The 23,385-nt window shown below is 45.8% G+C and overlaps 1 protein-coding gene across 3 annotated transcripts in view; it reads left to right on the forward strand.

The window, feature by feature from the left end:
* The window catches only part of ctnnbl1 (catenin, beta like 1), a 74,335-nt gene that overhangs the window by 36,947 nt on the left and 14,003 nt on the right, over nt 1-23,385 (forward strand). For all 3 annotated transcript variants that reach the window (XM_064299434.1, XM_064299435.1, XM_064299436.1), the window contains 4 exons: nt 559-707; nt 7,321-7,502; nt 17,029-17,126; nt 19,314-19,394. In XM_064299434.1, coding sequence (XP_064155504.1) covers nt 559-707; nt 7,321-7,502; nt 17,029-17,126; nt 19,314-19,394 — 510 coding nt within the window. The remainder of the gene's footprint in view (nt 1-558; nt 708-7,320; nt 7,503-17,028; nt 17,127-19,313; nt 19,395-23,385) is intronic.

Raw genomic sequence — 23,385 nt, forward strand, 5'->3', positions numbered from 1 at the left:
AAATTTTACTTGTAGAAGGGTAGGTGTCCAGCTCTCTCTCCGTAATGACTGCAGAGATCAGTCTACAGTAGAGAATAGCCTCAAACTATTGCACATGCTCCAGGTACCTGCTTTACTGAAACCCACTACACTAGCTTGCTCGTTAGCTAATGCCGTTTACAGTTGGGATAGCGGCTACCCAGAATTTCTCTTTTACGTAAGTTCGGTCAACGCCCCCTTCGCCTCCGTCAACAGTATCTCCAAATTCAAATTACCTGCCCATTGTAGTTCTTCAAAATGATGAAGGGTAGAGGTGTACATGATGACGTATACCTCTACCAAAAATTGCACCTTTAGCTGCCGATATCTCTGCAGAAATTGCTTTGGCCTGACAACATAGAGAATTAATGAGTTGCGCCTTGATCTGTTAAATGAGCTAAATGTTGTTTTGCGATCGAATTCCCCTTTAATCCTCTGGAGATTTCTATCCTGGAGATGTTCACACTCAGGAACTCTCGACAAGGGAAGATTATTTTTTTGTTTTGTTTAATGAAGTTTGGTCTTTGCGGTTTTCCGTAGGTCTTCAAGCGACACAACCCCGCCACGGCGGAGGAGCAGGAGATGATGGAGAACCTTTTCGACGCACTGTGTTCCTGCCTGATGCTGGGAGCCAATCGGGACCGCTTCCTGAAGGGGGAGGGGCTTCAGCTGATGAACCTCATGCTCAGGTAGGCGTGGCCTGACTGCTTTGGGTATGGGAAGGGGTATGGATGGGCACTTGCCTTGGCCAGGATGACAGCACCTTTTTACACACAGTGCCAGTTGGTTCCTGTGCTTTAAATAATGTAATAAAGAATTTTGAATATTAAATAGGCTTGAAAAAAAATGCCATTGAAAATGAATTGAGCCCATTCTTATGGTAACATTCCCTTCCCAAAATCCAAATCTTTACTGATTTTTTTCGGTCAATCAGTATAGATCTGATGTATCCTATTGCCTGGATACAGAAAAAAAACTGAAACCGCGCCATGTTTGTTTTGCTTGCGAAGCGAGCTACCAAGCTAATTTAATCATAACCACATACTTAATATTGTGCAAACAGGCAGTCCCATATCTGTAGTAAACGTAAACACACAACAAACACCAAGAATTTAACATTCACATTTATGTATTCTCACATTGGAGCTGTGATACTGTTACAATGTATATTCCTCAAAGGCAGTACTTACTCATCCTTACTCGTGCAGGCAGAGTCAGTGTGATGCTTGAGCTTGCCTATGAGACAACAGCAGGTTCTCTGTGGGTGGGATGGGTGAGAGGCTGACTCTGTGGGTGACAGGCTGGTTTGTTTTCAGTTTAGAAACAATGGAAAAGCCAGATTCAAACAAAAATGTTATTAAAGGCAGAAGAAACGTCCTGGCCCTGATGGCTAGATGAGGATATTTTGTAGACACACTGATCCAAAATGAGGACTGGTCTAATTCTGGTTTGCTGTAACTGTGAGCTCCACAGCTGACAGCTCAATTAGCTGAGTTTATAACTCCATGAGCAGAGCAGTGTCATTAGCAGCAGGGTCCCCTGAAAAGAGGGCCAAAATCCAAAGGTTCATCTCCCTGGGATGCTATGGGAAGTACTCCTTCCATTTCTTAGCCTGCTGGGACAGATGATGAGACTGCAGTTGTAGTATCTATGTGTGGCACAGTCTTCAAAATTTCCCTTAAAAGTGGAAACATGTTTGTCCTTTTTTCCTTAACTCGCCTGGGCCACAGAGCCAGCTTTCCCTTGAATGCTTCAGTTTTATTAGAAACTAAAAAAAAAAAAGATGCAGTTTTTTTTTTGGTTTTGTTTTTTTGCCTTGGATTGACAGGTTTAACTAATTCGGTTGTGAAAATTTATCAGGGAGGTAGCCCCAGTTTACCCAGGAACTTTTCATCGACATAGCGATGTGCGAGTGGGAATTTCTTTCACAGTTATAAAACTGTGGGCTTCATTTCTCAATTCAACCGGTCGATTGAGGACCTGCCCTCTTGATAGCCATCTCACCTCGCTGTGATACAGCAACTGAACACGGTCTGCTTCCATACTCTCGCTCGACACGGACAAGCACCTGGAGTTCACATCATTCTTCTTCATATAGCTCGCTGTTTTGACGACCACATCCATCACTTTGTGGAGCTCTGATGACATCTTTTTGGATGCTAGCCTTTGGTGGTGCAAGAAACAGTGTGTCCATTTAGCTTTGGGTGCCCTGCCTAGGATTTGCTTTACGACCCCACTACGGCCCACTAGCCTTTATTTGTGGTTTGGTCCGTGGACAACTAGGGGGCGCTGGCGGACCACTTGTAGTCCATAGCTCAGTGGCTGAGAAACCCCGCCATAATCTACATAGCTAATTAAGCTACATTAGTATTTCCGAACTTAAATACTTAGAACCCCGAATTTAAGACCGAACCAACGAGGAGGAACAAGTGGATTCAGGCCAATAGGCGTGAGTCGTGTTAATGGGCTAATGCTAACGCTCTGGGGGCGAAGGTCAATGCCTGTTCTTCCAACCAATCAGATGAGCGGATTTGGGATGATGCTGTGCTGCCAGTTGATGCAGAAACAGAAAAACAACAATAACAAAAAACCCATAGGGAAAAAAACTGTTTCACATAATATGCAAATTAGCAAAAAATGATATATGGCAGACTTTAAATTGAAAGGTGCAGGGTTGTATAGGTTACTCCAGAGATTATGTGTAAAACATTTTGCATGAATTGGACTAATGGAATGAGAGTTATGGAATTTGAAAGGGGTGGAAATTTGACCTTTAATGTTAGAGCCAACATGTGGGCTATTGGGGAACCCTCTGTAATTATATTACAGTTTTGCTGTTTAGTTTTTCACATGTACCATCACGTGGGAAATTGGGCTAACTTGAGGAAAACAACAATAACTTATATCTGTGTTTTAACACTATTAGGAAGGGGGGGAAAGTACAAGAAAAGATTTGCTGCCATTCCATGAGGGGGAGGACCCCTGTATTTGAATAATAACTGACTACGTGTTGTGTATTATTGCGGAAGATTGAAATATTTTGATTACCTTGTCGTATGTGCCTGAATATCTGAACTAAGGTCACTGTAGGCTTCAGTGCCAACACCGGTTGCATTTTTGTCAAGGCTGCCCAGAAAATGGCGGCTGCCTTCTAACCGTCTATGCGGGAAGAATGCCAAAGGCAGAGGCTGACATTGCGTGCTCCGGAGGAGAGCACGTGATTTTCTGTTCCTCTGAGCTGATATCGGAGGCTGCAGGAATGAGCACCGATGATGAATATGACTGGGCGTTCCATATCGGGGAGACATTTTTTCCTCTTGTGTTTAGATGTCGACATTAATCCCAGTAAAGTGGACGGTTGAATGCGGCAGGTTTATTAAAAAACAATGAGTTAATCATTTTCATCATCACATAATGTCATACCGCACAGTAAAAACCAACACTGGGGGCATTTACGAGGCCTGTTTATATTTAGATCACAGACTCTTAAGGAACATCCAGGTAATGCTTTTCGTGCTCGGCTAAACGCATTCATAGCAGGTTCACGGTATGTTTTTTTCCCCCATTATGGCTCAGTCCTTAGCAATAATGCTGAAATGGCATGTAATGTGAGTTTCAAGTACGAGCCATCCAATTTTGTCCTGTGGTGAAATGTGGAGGGAGGTTTTGCCGGTGCTCTTACCCTGAGGAGTAATGCATTATGAGCTTGTGTGCGACTGGAAGGGAGTGCTGTTTGGCACCGCGGCTTCAACGTGGTGGCATAAACAAGGAGAAGCCTTGGGCTTAACCGGGTTCTGCTGACTGATCTGAGGTCAGCGTTCTGACCGTGGGCCGGTCTTCATAATCCATTTCGGCGTAAGAATGGTGATCTCGGATCAGTGTAAGTACATAAGGTGTGGATATTGACGTGGGAAATCTGATTTAGTCAGCACTCCTTTTCTGAGGGTTGTGAACACAGACCATGATCTAGGATCAGTTTAGCCATTTAGCTCAGTGGATAAGGACACATGAATATGGTCATCTACATTTGATGGGCCCCACTGTATCTTTCACTAAATGTTAGGGGTTCCAGAAGATTCCAGTAGACTTGAGCGCCTTTCCGCACCCTGCTCAGCCTTTGAGGCGAAGTGTGACGATTTGCTTTGCCGCTTTCTCATTTAGCAAAAAGCCTCCATGTGTAGATCCCAGTAAGCGCACTGTAAGACGGCCTGCTCTTAAAATCAATGCACATTTATAGGAATTCAAAACTGTCCTTCAGTCGTGCGGCAGCATAACCGGGTGTCAGACCAGGTGTTTTCAGTGACATGCTTCTGGAAGTTTCTCTCCTGGTGATGAGTGAGTAATTGGCTTTGCGTATGAAATTATTTTTATGTTTCGGTTGGTTGGGAGGGATCCTTATTTATCTTTATCTTTTTTTTCTTTTGTCTCATCTCTCTTTTTTGGACAGGGGCTCATATCTTCCTTTATTCCATGTCTTCTCTTTATTGTCAGTTGTATCGCGTTGTGGGGAAGGCCTCATGCGATAGGCCTGCCTCGTCGGCTTTCTGTCCTTGCAGTATGGAGTGCTGCATTGTGGGATTGACGGACCGGAGGAAGTACGATATTGAGTCCCTCGTCAGACAACGCACTGTTCCTTCTCCGAGCACCGTGTTTGCAATGCCCCGGCCCCCCCCGCGCCCCGCCCCCCCCTTCTTGGAGCGGCGCTCAGACTGCGTAATTTTTCATCCGCCGGACGAAAAGTTGCCACGGCGACTGACAGCTCCGTTTCCCCCGCTGTCAGTCCGCTGTACAGACGAGCAAGATAGCGCGCTGTCTGGAGAAACGCGTCGCAGCGACGGCCCCGCTTTTTCACTTCAGTCCTTTTTCATTTTCTTTTTTTATCAGCCGTGTTTTTATATACGGCTGTGCGAAATGGGAGAGTCCGTCCTTAATCTGTGCATCGCTGTCGTCTCGCAAGGAATATCGTAAACACAGGATGAAAGCTTGGGCTTCTCTGTGTAGCTGAATTGTTTTGCCAATCTGAACACTTTGTTTTATCGATGATGGAAGTGATAATGGACAAACAGGAAAACAGAACTTTGTATGAATCGCAGACCGATTCGTCCCAATCACATAGATCAAGAGAAAGTTACGGTCTCTATATTTCACTGTGAGCTTTGTGCACCTGTGTGAAACTCCGTTATAATGGGGTTCCGTTTTGTTTAAGCTATTTAAACTTACTGCTGTTTTCCACCTTCTAGAGGTAACAAGTTGATAACTTGGCATATCCATTGTTGTTCGATCGGTGCTTTGTAGAGAGTGAGGCCTCACTAGATAATTACTAGCTTTACCAGGAGCTGTCCATTATTGACATGTTTGAACCAATTAACGGATTTTTCAGGCTACAGGAACACAAACAATTATTTGTTTCAAATATGTGAATCTCAGATAAAATAGCAGACGTGTCCATTTTTGATTCAAGAAGCTCCCTTGAGTGGAGTGTGATTTGAATGGAGTTCTTTTATCCTGAAAGCAGGAGAGTTTTTATACTTCTCAGGCTTGGAGGAGTTGGTCATTTGGGGATTGTGTTTATTGTCTAATTGACAATAGACAATGAACAGAATTTTAACCAATCAGTGGTGTTAACGTTTGGTGAGCTGCCAATCAGAAGTTGGGTGGAGAGAGTATCCGTACAGAACAGTCATGCCATGTCAGACATTTAGAAATGTCGAACTTTGCCTTAAAAGGAAACTATTATTTTCCTAATTATAAATTAAATGTCTCAACATGCACCATGCGTCTGTCTACGTGCCAACCCCTTTGCGGAATTTGGGCAGGCTGTCCAACAATCAAACATGCACACGGTGCCCTCCGAAAGTAACTGTACACCGAAATTAGATATTTTTGCTGTATTCTAAAGCCGTTTGAATTTGAGCTCAAAAGATTCATATTTGAAAAAAATACAGGCAGCTGGCTTTTATCTCATGGTATCAATAATAATAATAATAACAATATTAGGTATTCCATACTGGGGGGTATGAAAATGAAAGGGAGGGGTGCATCATCAGCTGGCTGGGTTCCATTCACACCCACCGGTCTGTGTGACAGTTTCGCATTTCATGCCATAAGAATGGGAGTAAATGAAGCGGGAATAGCTTAAAGGTCAAAGAGGGGCCGTTACCGTTTGTGGAATGGCTTTTCATGCCATTTTGGTTTGCTGTTTTGTGTTCCCTTCACGGGCAGGGGGGAAATTGGCTTGGTTTGGAGGGATGCAGAGATTAATTTTCAGGCTACATCAGGCTCCCTTTCAGCTAAAATGAAACTAGAATGCTGCATGGATTTAAAAAATTGCCAGTTGTCTGTAAAGGGATTGTGTAATTAATCTCTTAAAATTTTCCCATTTTGCCCCTTTTTTGTTTAATTTTTTCATTTAATTGTGAAGAGCCGGATGACAGTAACTTAAGTGGCAAATAGAAAATGCAGAATAGATTGGAGAATAAAAATGGATTGATTTTTATTTTTAATCATATTCCTACTCTGAGTCCCTTCGAAAGAAAAGCTCTTCTATGAGCCAGCTCTGACCTGCTTCATTGATTTATGGATGGTATTGATTGATTGCTGAATGTGTGTGCAGGTGCGGGGCTTGACAATAAGCATGGGGCCGCTATGCGATTGGTTTGGGCCAGCTGATTGATCTGTCACTTGCCCAATTGAGTCAGGCCTTATCCAGATCAAAGAGAAAGAGGTGTTTAATATTTTTTTTTAATACCGACTAACGTCTCGATCGTTTTATAATATTTACTTTTAAGATAAAACGGCTATTTACTGAAGTAACATTAAAGCTATGATGGTAGCTTTCTAGCCTACTCATCTACCTTTATTTATTGCTAGCAAGCTAACTGTGCGACTACATTATTCCTGCTGTGATCGGTTTATCCTTGTTAAACTGCAAGTGTCTCACCTCAAAATTCAAAATCCCGAGGCAAAGAAGCCATCCACGATGGCGGATGGGCGATTTTCAGATTTATTAGAGGACTGCATTTTTTTTCAACAGCACTGTAGACTGGTGTTTTGACACTTTCTAAAATGCGAATGGTCTGTATGATCTCCTTTTGAAAAGTGGTTATATTTATTTTGGCAGCTGGGTCAATGGAAATTTACCTGGGGCGAGTGGAACACTATACTGACATGCTGGCCCGATTGAGCCGGTAGAAAAAATGCGTAACATCAAGCCCTGCGGTGTCGTGCAGTGCAGGGACATGGTGATTGGTTCCGGTGTTTGATCGATGCGCGTCGGTGTGACGTGTGCGTCGTTCTCCGCAGGGAGAAGAAGATGTCTCGCATGAGCGCGCTCAAAGTCCTGGACCACGGCATGATTGGCCCCGAGGGCTCGGACAACTGCCACAAGTTTGTGGACATCCTGGGCTTGAGAACCATCTTCCCGCTGTTCATGAAGACGCCCAAGAAAATGAGGAAAGCCGGGGTATCGGACAAGGAGCATGAAGGTGAGTCTGTTTTAAAAGATAACGTCCCTCCTAGGGGAGTGCAGAGATGTCATTATCTGTATCTGTATCTGTATCTGTTCACCCAACAGAATTATCTGTCTGTGTATCTGTATTTGGATAGAATACCGGAAGTGGGTGTGGTTTATACCGGAAGTCATGTTAAATTGGGCAAATGTTGTATTTTCTAACCTAATATTCATTGGCAATGCAAATGGCGTGCCTTCAAATTGATTTAATATTGGCATATAATTAATTATGAAATATATTTACGCATCCTCATACTGTACTTTTCACCTCTCTCTGTCTCTTTTGATTTTTATTTTTAACTAAACTAAGTTTTATGAACTGTCTGAACCCCCGCTTTAACTGGGGGACCTTGAACAATCAGAAACTGAAAGAAATGTTTTATAAATCGAAAAATTCTATTTTGCATTGAAAATGGAAACTATTTACAGTAAAGATATATAGAAAAATATCCTTCAGTTGAAGGGAATAATCTTAAATTCCAATGATGCTGCGTACGCGTTTCTTGGTGTGTTAACGTTACTGCAGTTCACTAGGGAAACGTGAATTACTGCTTTACAACAGTAATTACATAACAGTAATACATGAACCTTTTTGCCTGTTTTATTTATTTATTTTTTCCCCTACTGAAAAATAAGTTTGGTGATAACAGACACAAGAAGTGCCTAGGAGTCCATCATGACTACTAAAACAAGAGTAAACAAGCTAGGCTTGATGAACAAAGTGTGTAAGCACCGCTGGTTCGCTACATTCTCTGCCCGCCCAGGGTGAACAGACTAGCTCTGGTTGTCTCATCTCTCTTATGTAGAGCTAAATTAATTGACCTAACACGTGGGAGAACAGGGCAGAATCCTGCCTAGTAGAGTGGGTGCTGTAGCTACGGGCTCCGGATGATACCTGGTCCTCCAGGCCCTTTTAAATCCCTTCGGCAGAGCGTTTGAGGTCCGGCCGCGGTGCGTGGGTGGCACCTGCTTCACTATCACAGTGTCTCCTTTGTTGAGTTTGCCAAGTTTGAATTTAGGCTACTCCCAAAGGCTTTCGATTCGCCGTGCGATAAAACTGACGGCTAGGGACGGCACCGACGGCGACATTAATCTGTGATGGAACCCCCCTCCCCCCTCTCTAATCCCGCCATTCGGGTGATTTAACAAATGAGGAAAAAGTTATGCTCAAGAGAAAACAATCAGATTAATTAATTATCAGCCGCATGTAATGAGTCTTAAGGTAATTGGGGAAATAAGCCACTCCCGCGCTGGGCGTTTTATCCTTTCCAAATCCCTCCTCATAAGCACGGAGAGCCTATTGACTGGGAACACTGGAGGGGATTGGCATTTGCATACGTAATGATGCGATTAAGATGGCTTTCGCTCCTTCCTGCTCTTCCCTGGCTGGCCTGACCTTTGTTTTCACCGAGTGGTGATCGTTCCTGTCGCCTCGCCGTTCTCTTTAATCCGCGTGTGGGCGGAAAACGAAGGCCTCGTTTCCGGTTTTCCCTCAAAAAAGAGAAAAATAAACAGTTTCTCTTAACCATTTCATTTCCTTTATTTAAAAAAAAAATAGGTTTTTCCTGGGTTTCTTGGCTAAAGGTTGTAGGTTTCATGCCTCCTAATGAAATAAATAAAACACAAAACAAAATGTGCTTATTTAAAAAGAAGGAAAGAAAAAAAATATGGTGCCTGCCTCGGTGTGTTTTGTAATTCGTTCAGTTCAGTTCAATTCACGCTTTTTACAAAGGGCATTGTCACAAAGCTGCTTTACGGAGATCTGGGCCTGAACCCCCCCAAGAGCAGGCCTAGGGCGAGAGTGGCAAGGAGAAACTCCTTGGCTGGTAACAGGAAGAAACCTTGAGCTGAACCTGACTCAGAGGGGGAACCCGTCTGCCACAGGCTGGCACCGGTTAATTGGAAAAAGGCTGAATATAAAATACACGTATAATAAGCAGAAAAATAACAGTACGTGAATGTCAGTGTCAGTATTGAGGCCGGATTCCTTCTGAATCCATTTAAACAGAGGGTGATTTTTTTGATTGGCTCCCAGTTTTGCCTTAATCTCTTTGTGTATTACATTGTTTTATCATAGCTTTAAGGTTAATCACTAGACGATGAATTATCTTCCTCTCTTAGCTCTTTATTATAATTACAGTGCTCGCTTATGTGCTTTTAAACCTGTTGTTTATATCAGTTTTAATTCTCATCGTTTTTCCAAATACTAAGTTTTGGAGTTCCAGGCTGTTCCTAAACGCATAGTGTAGGTACGCTTTAGAACTTTAAATCGGCCTATTGCCACAGGATCCCATGGACATGGGGTCTCATGATAAGTCTGAGTCTATTTCAGCATTAGTTTTACTGTTTTAATTAATTGTAGAGGATTTTCAATGATGTAATGACATTTCATTGAACAAGTCAAGTGAGTTGAAAGTTCATCATTTTTGCCAGTGATTCTGATTTAAAATGGTCCACAGATATGAATACACAGAAGAGAAAGCACTCATACAACAATAAATGGGCTACTGGTTGGTGTCTCATCTGTTCTGCTTTTCTTACATTTCTGGACAAGTATAACTAATTATTCTTTTAGTTGGTCTAGATTTTACTCAGTTATTTTGTAAGTCAGGTCTATGAAGTGTAGGTGTGTTGTCTGTTTGCTAGGAACGTATTCAAGTTTTTTTGTTTCTACGACTTGCGTGTAATTCGGGTGGCACAAGTAGACTTTCGCCCGAATTTCGTACCGGACTCACGGATTCAGGACGTCGAAACGCAGCGGGCTGGGGTTCAGAAATCTCCGGAAGGCTGACTCGAGTTCGTGCGAGGGGAAGAAAGGCGGTTATTTTTGGAGCCAGGCCTTCGACGCCATGGTGACGCCCGGCAGGGGGGGTCTCCTGGTGGGTGTTGATTGCTCGCCTCCAGCCACCGCCGGCGCAGGTATGAGCTCCTCGGGGGGTGTGTGGGGGTGCGGCGTGGGCGGGGGGGGGGGTGTCGCGGCCTGCCTCCCTCCCTGCCTCGTCTGTGCTCACCAGCAGGCAGTAGCTTTGCTTTCTTGAAAATCTCTAGCATGGGGATTTTAAGGATACCCAGGCCAGAGCACCTTGTATGCATTAGTACATTTAAAATAAAAAATGAGTATTATATGTATATATTTGGACTACATGCGCTCAGTCTACCATGAAGCAGTGTGTACAGGTATGTCTATACCTGTGTGGTAATTAAAGCTGTCCGTAGATTCCCGCAGTTGGGGAATTAAGTGTCCCTCTCTGTCTGCTCATCTAATCGTGTCTTGGTTTTCATTCGCCGTAAACTTCCCCCTGCAACCAGGTCTCTATTATAATAAAAACAACATCAGTGTAATGACAGAGAGCCAGTTTGGAGAGTAGGCCTGTCTCTTTGTCTTCCGTCCATTTTGGACGTTGCGGAAAAGCAGAGGCTTTTTCTCTGAAACGGATGACCACAGTGTCTTGCCCAATGAGGAGAGGGGAGTCCTGCCAACTGAATACTTCCTGTCCTGGACACCCCTACAGCCAAAGGCAAAGTGCAAAGATCAGGGACATAAGTGTCGTAATCCCCTAGAGGGGAGAGTATAGTCTCACGAGAGACAGTCTGGTGAGGTGGGGTATTCAGTCTTTCTGACTTTGGCGTCAGAGGACGCCTCAGATGACCAGTGTCTGCTATTCTTACTGCCAGCCCCTCAACACACTTTACCACAGAAGGCCCAGAACAGACAGCGGATTTTAGTGGGAAGCGTAGGCTAAGTGTAGGGGGATGAGTCGGACATCTTGAGGTTGGGGTATAAAGGTGGGTGTAGGGTGTGATGATATTCTGAAGGTATGAAGGCGCAGTTCCCTCAGAAGTCAAAGCAGTTCCTCCCCGGGCAGTGCTGCAGCCAATTACATGCATCATTCTAGGAAATCCTACAGCCAATTACATGCATTATTCTAGGAAATCCTACAGCCAATTACATGCTGTATCATGAGCAGCCCATCAGCCAATTATGTGCCACTTCCAGGTCAGCGCTACAGACAATTACTTGTGCCGTTCTAGGACCTCCTACAGCCAATTGCATGCTCTGTCCTGAGCAGCCCATCAGCCAATTATGTGCCACTTCCTGAGTGGTGCTACAGCGAATGACCTGCCGGCCCGTATGCGTGTCAGCCACAGTCAGGTTACATTCGGAGACGGCGGGCGCTTCCAGACACCAGAAGCCCTGGTGACCCAGCATGCTTTGCATTTAGCCCATCTTCCACTCGGCACGGAGACAGGGGAGAGGGAAATATCGCAGCGGCCCCAGAAGCCGTCCGTCAGCGCAGACGAAAGCGCCCGCCCACGCGTCTCTTTAAACTTCGTCTGCAGTCCCTGCCCGCGCTCCATTAGAGATTATCAGACGTCGTCCGCGCTCCATTAGAGATTATCAGTCCCTGCCCGTGCTCGATTAGAGATTATCAGACGTCGTCCGCGCTCGATTAGGGATTATCAGTCCCTGCCCGTGCTCGATTAGAGATTATCAGACGCCGTCTGTGCCTCGTCCGATTTGTGTTCTCGGGGCTCTGCGTTCGTGCCCGTCCTCTCCCTCACCGCGGGGTCTTCATCAGGACTGAACAGAGCGCCATTTTTGGTTCTTCTGTGTCTTCCTTGGGTTGGCTCACTTTTATTTTCGCCATTGCTTCTTGTTTATAACGTCCCCTCACAGAGAAATAACGAGTCCCTTGATGGACTCAGGCCTAAGTGACCAAGCTTTCAAGCGGAGCGTTTGCTGTTTCCAACACGCCGAGCACTTAATTACCCCCTCTTTGGGATTGACACAGGATATTGTTCGTTTTTGTATTTTTTTAGGAGCTCTATTTTCATTTCACTAGCCGTAGGCTTGCATTTAGTTAATTCAATTCTGTGTGGGCCCCAAAAAAAAAACAAAATTTGGAGCCTGAGTGTCATGCAGTGATTTGCTATAATTTCATACCCGGTGCCTTTTGGGTGCTTTGTGTCCAGTGGACTTCGTGCCTGGGCAATCTTTGCTTTGGAGCAAAGTATTTGCAGTTCTTCTGCATTTACGTTGACTTAAAACAGTTTTTATGGGCTGGAGATGTTCTACTGCATATATGGAGCAGCGGGTTTTATGTTTTATGGCTTTGTTACAGTGCAGTTATTGGTTTTATTTTATGTTGATGTTATGTGGTTATAGGTTTTATGTTGCAATGCATCTCGTCTGTTGGCTTAGTTTTATGCTCCTCTCATGCGGCTGCTTTATTTTGATATAATGCAGTTATTGTTTGACTTGTGTTGATATTATGCAGTTATTGGTTTGTTTTTTGTTTAACATACAGCTCTTGGTTTGTTTTATGTCAATATCATACAGCTATCGGTTTGTTTAATGTCGATATTAGGCAGTAATTGGTTTGTTTTAGGCTATATTGAGGTAGGGAAAAAATTGTTTGGTTAAAGTTCAGATTATTGACAATGAGCAGCTGTGAACCAGTCAATGATTTTAAGTACATTAATTTACTAAAAGTTTTGTTTTGTTGGACTAGTGCATTTTGTGCGGCTTTTCATAATACGTCAGAAAAAAAATAACAGGAACATTTCTATTGACATTATCATCAGAACATTAAACAAGAAAAGATTTACAAATGTAATGCCACCTTGTTCAGGCGTCGATTTTAGACGCAAAAACGTAAATAACGAGGAAAGAAACGACTGTTTAAAAGGAAAAAGATTTTTGTCGCGACTCTGAACATTAAAGGGCTACTGAGGGCATCATAAGGCCTCTGTGGGAAATGATTGCTCCTGAAGGTCAGGTTATAACAGGCCTGCCTGTCCTCGCATCCCCCTCTCCTGTGGCTAATGGCTTTCCCATTATTTCGGTGGACTGAGACCCAGTGGCGGCCGCATTGGTTGGTGTTATTCGCCCGTCCCTCCACTGTGCGTGTGACAGAGTGGCCCTCCCCCGGATAATGTGCTGATCGGCCCCTCCCCGCCCCCCTCCCCCCCACCCCCGCTTCTCCTTGTAGCTGAGTCGGAGCTCTCTGTCGTGATCACTAATCAAAGACAGTATTTATTCAGCCTAATGAAATTCATGTTCTTTCCCAGACTGACAGCGGCTCTGAGACACCCGCGTGGGTGGGGGGGTAGAGTGGGTGGGGGGGGGGGGTTGCTGAGACAGCTGGTCTGCTCCCACCTGTCAGTCGTGTTTACTTACCATGTCAAAGAAAGTTAAATACTTCAACTTCTTTATTACTTAAAAACACCCAACTTATTACTTTTTTAATACCTGTGAAACGTCTGATTGGTGGGTGACCAAGATCACATTATAATGTACCTTGTATTCATGGGTAATAGACAGATAAAATGATCAATCTAGTATCTAGAGAACAGTTACAATGTATTAGGCTCTCTATAAACTCACTTGGCTGGTAATGTACTGTAGCGTTAGTGGTTAAGTTAAAGCTTTTGGAAATTTGGAATTTCTAACCAGACTAACCAGAGTTACTACATGGCGAACAGAAGGGCTAGATAACAGTAGAGGTCGTTTTGTACAAAATGGGGCCAAACACACAAAATCCACTTTGCGAACAACCTAGAAAGGCTAGTTGAGATGCAACATCAATTTGGAAGGGTCAGATATACAGAATCCACTCTGTAGACAAACAAGAAGGGCTAGACAAGAATGAAAGTTTAACAAAATAAGGTCATACACAGAAAATCCACAAAGTAATTGCAAATACGAAGAGCAAGTCTGCCCCGATGAATGGCAAACTGAGTCTTGTTTCAAGCCATCTTTTCCAACGACGATGAACCGGAAGGAATCAGAGACTCACACAAAGCAGAGACAAACAAATGAAAACATAAAATTTACGACTGAGGTCATAACATTGTGCAGAGATTATATGTGATTACTTCATTTTCTTTTTGTGAAAATAAAGGCTTTTGAGGTATGTATTGAAGGAAACCTCAAAGAGTTACTTTTTTTGTTTTGGGGCCACCATGACAAAACAAAAAAACGCTTGGGGCCCCAGTTTGGCCAGGGACGGCACTAATGCGGACCTGGAAAAAGACAAACTACTCCAGGATGCCTTAAAAATGATCTGTCTGCAGCCTTCCATCAAATCTGTATCCTGAACTTGCAAACCGGTACATTCTCACCATGTGTGAGCCAAGATGGCAGCCGCTGTAGAACCGCGCGATTGCTGTACAGCCGTTGCGTGTATTTGCTGTGTATCAGCGCCTGCCTGTTAGGGCAGAAACACCACCATGGCTGAAACTATTTATCAGATTTTTAAATTCCCAGCAGGCGTTGCTAAGGCTCCTTCCTCTTCCTCTCCACGCATGTAACCCGCTCAGATGACGGGGTGCACCAGTCGCCCAGGTCACCCCCATGAATCCAGTCCTCGGGCTTAGCCTTGCTCACACCGTGGGGATAACGAGAGGCGAGCTCGTTCACCTTTGGGGGGGGGGGGGAGGGGGAGTGAGGGAGGGTCTTCGTTTGCCCTGCGCGGACGTATCCGATGCTCGTTGCTAACGGCAACAGGCCTACGAGCCGTCCGCGCCCCCTCCTCGCTCAGCGGGCGCCCCGCTCCTGGCCCGGGGTCATGGTTTTGGTACAGCACGCGCCCCCGGGCTCTGGCGCGTCTCCGCCAAGCGGTCTAAACGACGGGGTTTAGCGTCCGCGCGGAGAGAGAGAGACCGCGAAAACCAGCCGTCAGCCGCACACCAGCACACGCCAGCACACGCTAGCACACGCCAGCACACGCTAGCACACGCTAGCACACGCCAGCACACGCTAGCACACGCTAAATAAAACGGGGGCCCACATCCCCGCTCTAGACGTGACAAGAATTTTAGTTGTGCTGTCAGGATTTATTTAATTTTTCCCTCTTCAGACGGGAAAGGTGTGCAAAATGTAGTGATTTAGCGAAATGTAGCAAACGGAGTATGTTTTGGATCAACTGTTTTTTGGTAATTGTCACCTTACTTCAATAGAAATTACATTTTTAATTTTTCAATACAATTTAATTCACATTTAATAATTTATATCTTTTTATTTGTTTATTGGGGTCTTATTGATTTAGAATGCTTTCATTATTTTGTCTTATTTATTATTCTGTTATTTTTATTGGAGATCAGCTGTGTTAGCCTGGCCTAACTGTCTACAGACTCTGTTTTTTGAAGAAAGAAAATGAAAGGGGGGGGGGGGGGGTAATGAAAATCGGAATTGACTCGCTCCGTTGTTGCCTAGCAACCCCGGGAACCTGTTGAAGTGGAATGGTGTAATTAGCATTATCCAGTGCAGCTGTTGGGGCTGAGGTCTGTATATCCGAGGACCCCCCTGTTCCAGTCTGCGGAGCTCGAATGAAAGCTCTAACCCGGTCACGCTACGACGATCGTTCTCACAGCAGCTAGTCCTGGTCTCTGGCAGTGCAGCTATTGCAGCATGTCATAGCTGGTTTCCTGTCCGACCTCGTTTTACTTGTGAAACGGGTGGTTCGGTTGTAATCGAGCCAATATAGCGGAACCCAGTGAGAGTTTGTGCAGGTGGGAGGAGTTTATGATCTCGCAGTGAGGCTGAAGGCACATCTCATTCTGTAAGATCAGAGGATCGATTGTCTCGATCAGTAATCAAAGTCTCTTTAGCACTTTAACTGGCATTATATAAATGAATACATTAATAATTATTTGTGCGGTTATCGCTCTTGTTGCTTCTGTAATGATCGTCATTGCATGGGTGCTGCACTGTCCCGATATTTACTCATAACAGTGCACAAATAAATCATTCTCTAATTAATGCGCAGAATTTAGCAGACCTGCTCCTGGAGACATTTTTCTTTTTTTCCTCCATGTTTAAATATTACCTTGTAAAACCCTTGGGATGATATGCAAATACAGGGCTTATTTCCTGCCTGGTTTTGCTGATGGCAAAAGTCTGGAATAATTTGCAGAATGACAGGAACTGTTTTATCTTCAAGGCCTTGAACGAGCATATGCATCCAAGAGTAAAACTGCAGTGTGTCTGTCTGTCCGTGTGTGTGTGTATGTCTCTGTTTGTCTGTCTGTCTGTGTCTGTAATGCATAGAAGCACACACGTGCAAAATTAAGTACTTTAAACACAATTTATTCTGTTTCTTCTGCAGTATGGCCCACTGATTTGATTATATTATACTTGATTTTAAAATGTTCTGTGGCTTTTTCCTTTCCTTGCCGTGTACACAGTCTTGTCTCGTTTGAAGCTATTCAATCTCAGCAATATGCAGTTTGACACAGTCTTGTCTCGTTTGAAGCTATTCAATCCCAGCAGTGCGAGGCAGCAAGCTTCTAAATCCTGTTCCGTTCCTTCATTTTAATTTATGGCAGTTGAGGAAAAAAAACCTATTTGTTTTTCCATTTCAGAAAATACTCTCTTGTTTTTCTAAAAGTTTAGATGGCCGTTCAACGTTATATACGTTATACCTAATGGCAGTCTGAATATTTGCACTTGTGTGATTATTTAATTATTTTAATGTTTTTTGGTTTTGTTTTCACAGAGCACGTCTGTTCCATCATCGCCTCCATGCTGAGGAACCTGAAAGCCCAGCAGAGGTCTCGGCTTCTCAACAAATTCACGGAAAACGACTGCGAGAAGGTGAGTGGGGTGCGAATGGGGGCCCGTGGAGCTGGTCCAGGGGAGCCGGTCCAGCACTGTGTGCTCTACGCTCTGAGCGTAACGCTCTATGCTCTGAGCTCTACGCTCTGAGCTCTACGATCTATACTCTACGCTCTGAGCTCTACGCTCTGAGCGTAACGCTCTATGCTCTGAGCTCTACGCTCTACACTCTACGCTCTACGCTCTGAGCTCTACGCTCTGAGCTCTACGCTCTATGCTCTGAGCTCTATGCTCTGAGCTCTACGCTCTGAGCTCTACGCTCTACGCTCTGAGCTCTACACTCTAAGCTCTACGCTCTGAGCTCTAAACTCTATGCTCTGAGCTCTAAACTCTATGCTCTGAGCTCTAAACTTTATGCTCTGAGCTCTAAACTCTATGCTCTGAGCTCTATGCTCTGAGCTCTGAGCTCTACACTCTGAGCTCTACACTCTGAGCTCTACACTCTGAGCTCTAAGCTCTACACTCTGAGCTCTAAGCTCTACGCTCTGAGCTCTAAACTCTATGCTCTGAGCTCTAAACTCTACGCTCTGAGCTCTAAACTCTATGCTCTGAGCTCTGAGCTCTATGCTCTGAGCTCTATGCTCTGAGCTCTACGCTCTGAGCTCTACGCTCTGAGCTCTACGCTCTGAGCTTTACGCTCTGAGCTCTAAGCTCTACGCTCTGAGCTCTAAACTCTATGCTCTGAGCTCTAAACTCTATGCTCTGAGCTCTACGCTCTGAGCTCTACGCTCTGAGCTCTACACTCTGAGCTCTACACTCTACGCTCTGAGCTCTAAACTCTATGCTCTGAGCTCTAAACTCTATGCTCTGAGCTCTACGCTCTACGCTCTGAGCTCTACGCTCTAAGCTCTGAGCTCTAAGCTCTACGCTCTGAGCTCTAAACTCTATGCTCTGAGCTCTAAACTCTATGCTCTGAGCTCTAAACTCTATGCTCTGAGCTCTACGCTCTAAGCTCTGAGCTCTAAGCTCTAAGCTCTGAGCTCTAAGCTCTACGCTCTGAGCTCTAAACTCTATGCTCTGAGCTCTAAACTCTATGCTCTGAGCTCTAAACTCTATGTTCTGAGCTCTAAACTCTATGCTCTGAGCTCTACGCTCTACGCTCTGAGCTCTACGCTCTACGCTCTGAGCTCTACGCTCTACGCTCTGAACTCTACGCTCTACACTCTGAGCTCTACACCCTGAGCTCTACGCTCTACGCTCTAAGCTCTGAGCTCTACGCTCTATGCTCTACGCTCTGAGGTCTATGCTCTACGCTCTAAGCTCTGTGCTGTGTGCTTGGCCCTCGCCCGTACTGCTCCTCCTCCTCCTATGCATCCCCAAATCGCGCGCCTCTGTTTGAACTGAGCAAAGTTCAGGAGCGCGTTATTGATTACGCTCTGACATTTCCTCGGGCCTCGGCTTCCCCATCAAAAGCGCTGAGCGGAATTTCAATTATTTTCTCCCCAATTAGTTTTGTCCGTCCCTCGCCCCCGTAAGCTTTCAGATCGGTCGCCGTTAAAAGGCGTTTGATAACCGAAACGTAAGTGGGCCCCCTGCGAAGTGCGAAGGGAAAGTTGTTTTCCTGTGGTTAGAATTTTCCGGGCCTAAATTGGCAACTTTTCAAATGTATTTATTTTTTAAAATCCTTTTGACCCCGGCCTGTCGTGCTGTTCCTTGGCCACGCCCACCTCGGTAGCATTGCCCTGGTGACGGCGGATGGTCCCTAGGTCCCCGGGTCTGGCGCCGAGCTTTAGCGGAACCGCGCTGAAGTCTCTATACGGACGGCGGGAGCATCGATCAGCGCGGCCACGGGCCGGGGGTAATGGCTTTCCCATCGATCCGGCGGGAAAGTCTCACTTAGCACGGCCCGAGCGGGAATTCCGCCGGCCGCTCCGATGTTGTTCGGAGACGCTCGGCGGCTCTTCCTCCTCCGGGCCGGTAATTCCGGGGCGACGGCTCGCGGTGTGATTGACCGCGGTGAGAGACGCGGCCGCGCGCGTCCCCGCCTTCAGCCCGTTCCCTGTCCGGAGGAGGCGCGTACGCTAACAGGAAAATGAATGCCCGAAATACGACACTTTTTGATGGGCACTGAGTCTGTTGTTTGTGAGGTGTGCGCGCAGTGAGTGTGTGTAGTGTTGTCGTCGCAATGTGTGTGTGTGTGTGTATGTAATATCTGCTCTCTCGCAGGTGGACAGACTGATGGAGCTGCATTTTAAATACCTGGAGGCCGTGCAGGCAGCTGACAAGAGGATCGAAGGGGAGAAGCATGTGAGTGACCCAACGCACACACACGCACACACACTCACTCATACAGAACACACACACACACTCACTCATACACCACACACACACACACATACACTCATACACCACACACATACACACACACACACACACACACACACACACACACACACACACACACTCCTACACCACATACACACGCACACACACACTCACACACACGCACACCACACTCACATACACTCATACGCCACACACACACACACACACACTCATACGCCACACACACACACACATACACTCATACGCCACACACACACACACACACACACACACACACACACACACACACATACACCACACTCATACACAACACACACACACACTCATACACCACACTCATACACAACACACACACACACACTCATACACCACACTCATACACAACACACACACACACTCATACACCACACTCATACACAACACACACACACAATCATACACAACACACACACACACACACACATTCATACACCACACGCACACACACTCATACACTCATACAGAACACACACATACACTCATACAGAACACACACGCACACTCACACACACACTCATACACCACACACGCACGCACACACACACACACACACACTCACACTCACACTCATACACAACACACACACTCACAGACACCTGTTAGGACAGACAGCACCCTAACCTCGGCTGTCAGTGTCTCCCTGACGAGGGCAGATTTGAGTGACAAGATCATTAGAGGCCTTACAAGGAGAACGAATCTAGAGCCTTATCTGCACCGGTGTGGAGTTCCTCTGGAAGACAGCGTAGTTTAATCTGCAACCCTCACCCGCCAGACGGGGTAGCGGGTAATGCCGAGTGCGGGCTACACGACTGTCAGAATCCCGAAATCGCTGCAGCGCTCACGGCGCGCGACATTCTTTCTTGTGATCTGTTGTCGTGTCGACGTGGCGGTGCGCGCTACGCGATCGAACGCAGTCAACGTTCACGAATTACTGGAGCGTTCTTGTCAGGGATCTCAAAACTCTGTTGTGTCTCACACTCACTCACCTGAGATTACTTTTTTTTTTTTTTTTGGCATCGTTTATGTCGAGAAACATGAGAGGTCGAAACGCTAAACATGGAGGTGACAATGGTTCTCTGATTCGCCGAGAGGGACGGACGGAGGTGAGAGCGTGAGAGACACGCTGTCATTGTCGTAATCGTGTCATTACCAAGCCCCGCAATGCCGAGAGCTGAACACCGAGGAGTCCCCTCAGCCTGCCAATGCTCAGGCTGAGTTCCCTTACAGAGACTGAACACCACTAACACCAATCAACCTCAGGGCTGCCCTGCATTATTTCAAAGAACTGGACCAAATCACATTATCAGTGAAAAAAAAACTACTTAGCGCTTATTGGAACAAAACCACACAAACTCAACACAAGATTTGAGTGCGATTTGGCTCTAAAAAGAGCTTATTCGACTATGGCGGCTGGTAACTATCTGAGAAAAGCAGTGACAGTGTGCGGACACAGCGAGCGCAGCCTGGCCGTAGAAACTGGACGTCACAGGCAGACCTGGCTGCCCAGAGAGGACAGGCTGTGCTCCCACCGAGATCAGGGGCCAGTGGAGACAGAGCTGCAGTACATTACGTTTATTTGGCAGACGCTTTTATCCAAAGCGGACGTATAAGTGCGTACTGAAGGTCACTGGCACAACTACAAAACACGGGTCCGATAAGGAACAGTTCTCATTCATTATGGGTATCGGCTATCCATAGCCATGAACACCAAGCCTAGTTTGTGCAGTAAGCATAGGCTGTCAACAAAGAGAGGGAGGCACACAGTGAGCGGTTCATTCTGTTTTGCATTCGAGGTGAAGCTAACTCCATCCGCTCGTCTGCAATCCGTCTGACAATCAATCAGTGGTTAGCGCACTGACGGGTGTGGGGTAGGAGAGAAAGAGCGAGGGAAAGTGCGAGAGACAGACGAGGTCGTTCAGAGGGAGAGGGAGACGAAAAGAGAAAGGTGTGGTAAAGGTGAATGCGGAGGAAGAGAGAAGGGGAGAGCGAGATGGAGAGAGGGAGAGCAAAAGAGGACGGGAGAGAGAAAGAAAGGGGGGAGAGAGAAAGGAGGGTGAAAAGAGAAAGGTGTGGTAAAGGTGAAAAAGAGGATGAGGGTGACGAAGGGGAGGAATAGGATAGGGGAGAGAGATAGAGAAGGAAAGGAGAGAGAGGAAAGATGAGGGAGAGAGAGAGAGGAGCTGCTTGTCTTCTTTTTTCTTTTTAATTATATATTCTTACTGTAGTTAATTACTGTTATCACTGCGCTTTGGCAATATATATTTTTAAATATGTCATGCCAATAAAGCATTTGAATTTGAATTTGAAATTTGAGAGGAAGAAGAGGAGAGAGAAAGAATGGAGAGAGAGAGAGGAAAAGGGAGAGAAAGAGAAGGAAAGGAGAGAGAGAGTTGGAGAGAGAGAGAAAAGGGGAGAGTGAGAGAGTGAGACAGAAGGAAAGGAGAGAGATAGAGAGAAGGGAAAGGGGAGACAGAAGGAAAGGAGAGAGAGAGAGGAAAGGGGAGACAGAGAGAGACAGAGAGAGTGAGACAGTAGGAAAGGAGAGAGATAGAGAGAGAGGAAAGGGGAGACAGAGAGAGTGAGAGAGGAGGAAAGGAGAGAGATAGAGAGTGATTTGGTAATGAAACGCTCTCCCAGCCCGCGGGCACTGTGAACGCTGAGCCTGGGGCTGTGGGTGCCGGTGGGGCTGTGCTCTCGGGCAGATGGACGGGCTCTGATAAGGCTGGCGCCGGTAATAGACTGGGGGGGGGGGGAGGGGGCGGCTCCAGGATCCATATCCGATGGGTGGGAGATTAATTCCCCTACGAGGGCCCGCCGAGTCGCTGCTGAAAAGCCGGGGGTGGCCAGGTCACACGTCTTACTGAGAGCCGGCTCCACGGTCAATGCAGGGCAGCTAGGAGCCATCGATAACAGACTAAGGGCCCAATAAAGTGGGGCTGCGGTGATCTCTCTCTCTCTCTCTCTCTCTCTCCATCTCTCTCTCTCTCACTCTCAATCTCTCTCTGTCTCTCCCCCCTCTCTCTCTCTCTCCCTCTCCTTCTCTCTCCATCTCTCTCTCTCTCAATTTCAATTTCAATTTCAAAGTGCTTTATTGGCATGACAAATATAGGCACGTGTGTTGCCAAAGCAGTGGTTATAACATACAACTCTCTCTCTCCCTCTCTCCTGTGTTGCAGTTCTTAGAGGTTTTACAGATTTCATGTCCCATCTGTCCTTGGGGCAAACTGAGGTCTTCTTTCACTGCGGCCGTTAAATAAGTTTTCAGAAGAGTAGGGGTGTTGACCCTGCTGTCCTGGCCAAAATTCCTGCAAAAATGTGGTTCTCTACATCCGGCCACCTAATCCCTTACGTCCCTTACATCTCATTGGCTGCACAGTTCCTTGTAGGCCCCACGCACTTTGATTGCTCTGGGTATCACCGTGATGGAAAACAAGAGTTCCTGTTTGGGGCTCCCAGTTAAATAAAGGGAAAATAACCACAGGTCAGGTTTGTCTGGACACTGAATGGAAATCAGAAATGTTTTCTTCCCACTGCCAGCAGGGAGCAGCATTTCAGGCGGCAGGTTCCTGAAAGGGCATCAGTTGGCCATTGAGCCCACACACTGAGGCCTCCCATACAATTAATTTCACCAGCAAACTTCTGAAGTAACCTCAGAGATTTTTTCTTGTTACGTATTTCTTGAATTTTAAATAAATTTAAAAAAATTGAAAATGGGATTTATCCATCAGCGTTTGTTGATATGTTTTGGAGGGCAAAGAGCTCGAGTTTATATTGCTTTATATTTACCGGCTGGTGTTTTTTTTTTTTTCTTCATTTGCAGTGATCAGCAAAGCTTGCATCCTCTGCACGCTTTTGGGGGGGGGGTCTAATAAATCTAGGCTCAAATCAAAATAATTTATGAGCACGGAGGAAC

This window comes from Anguilla rostrata, chromosome 11 (genome assembly GCF_018555375.3).
Source record: "Anguilla rostrata isolate EN2019 chromosome 11, ASM1855537v3, whole genome shotgun sequence".
Classification (NCBI taxonomy): Eukaryota; Metazoa; Chordata; class Actinopteri; order Anguilliformes; family Anguillidae; genus Anguilla; species Anguilla rostrata.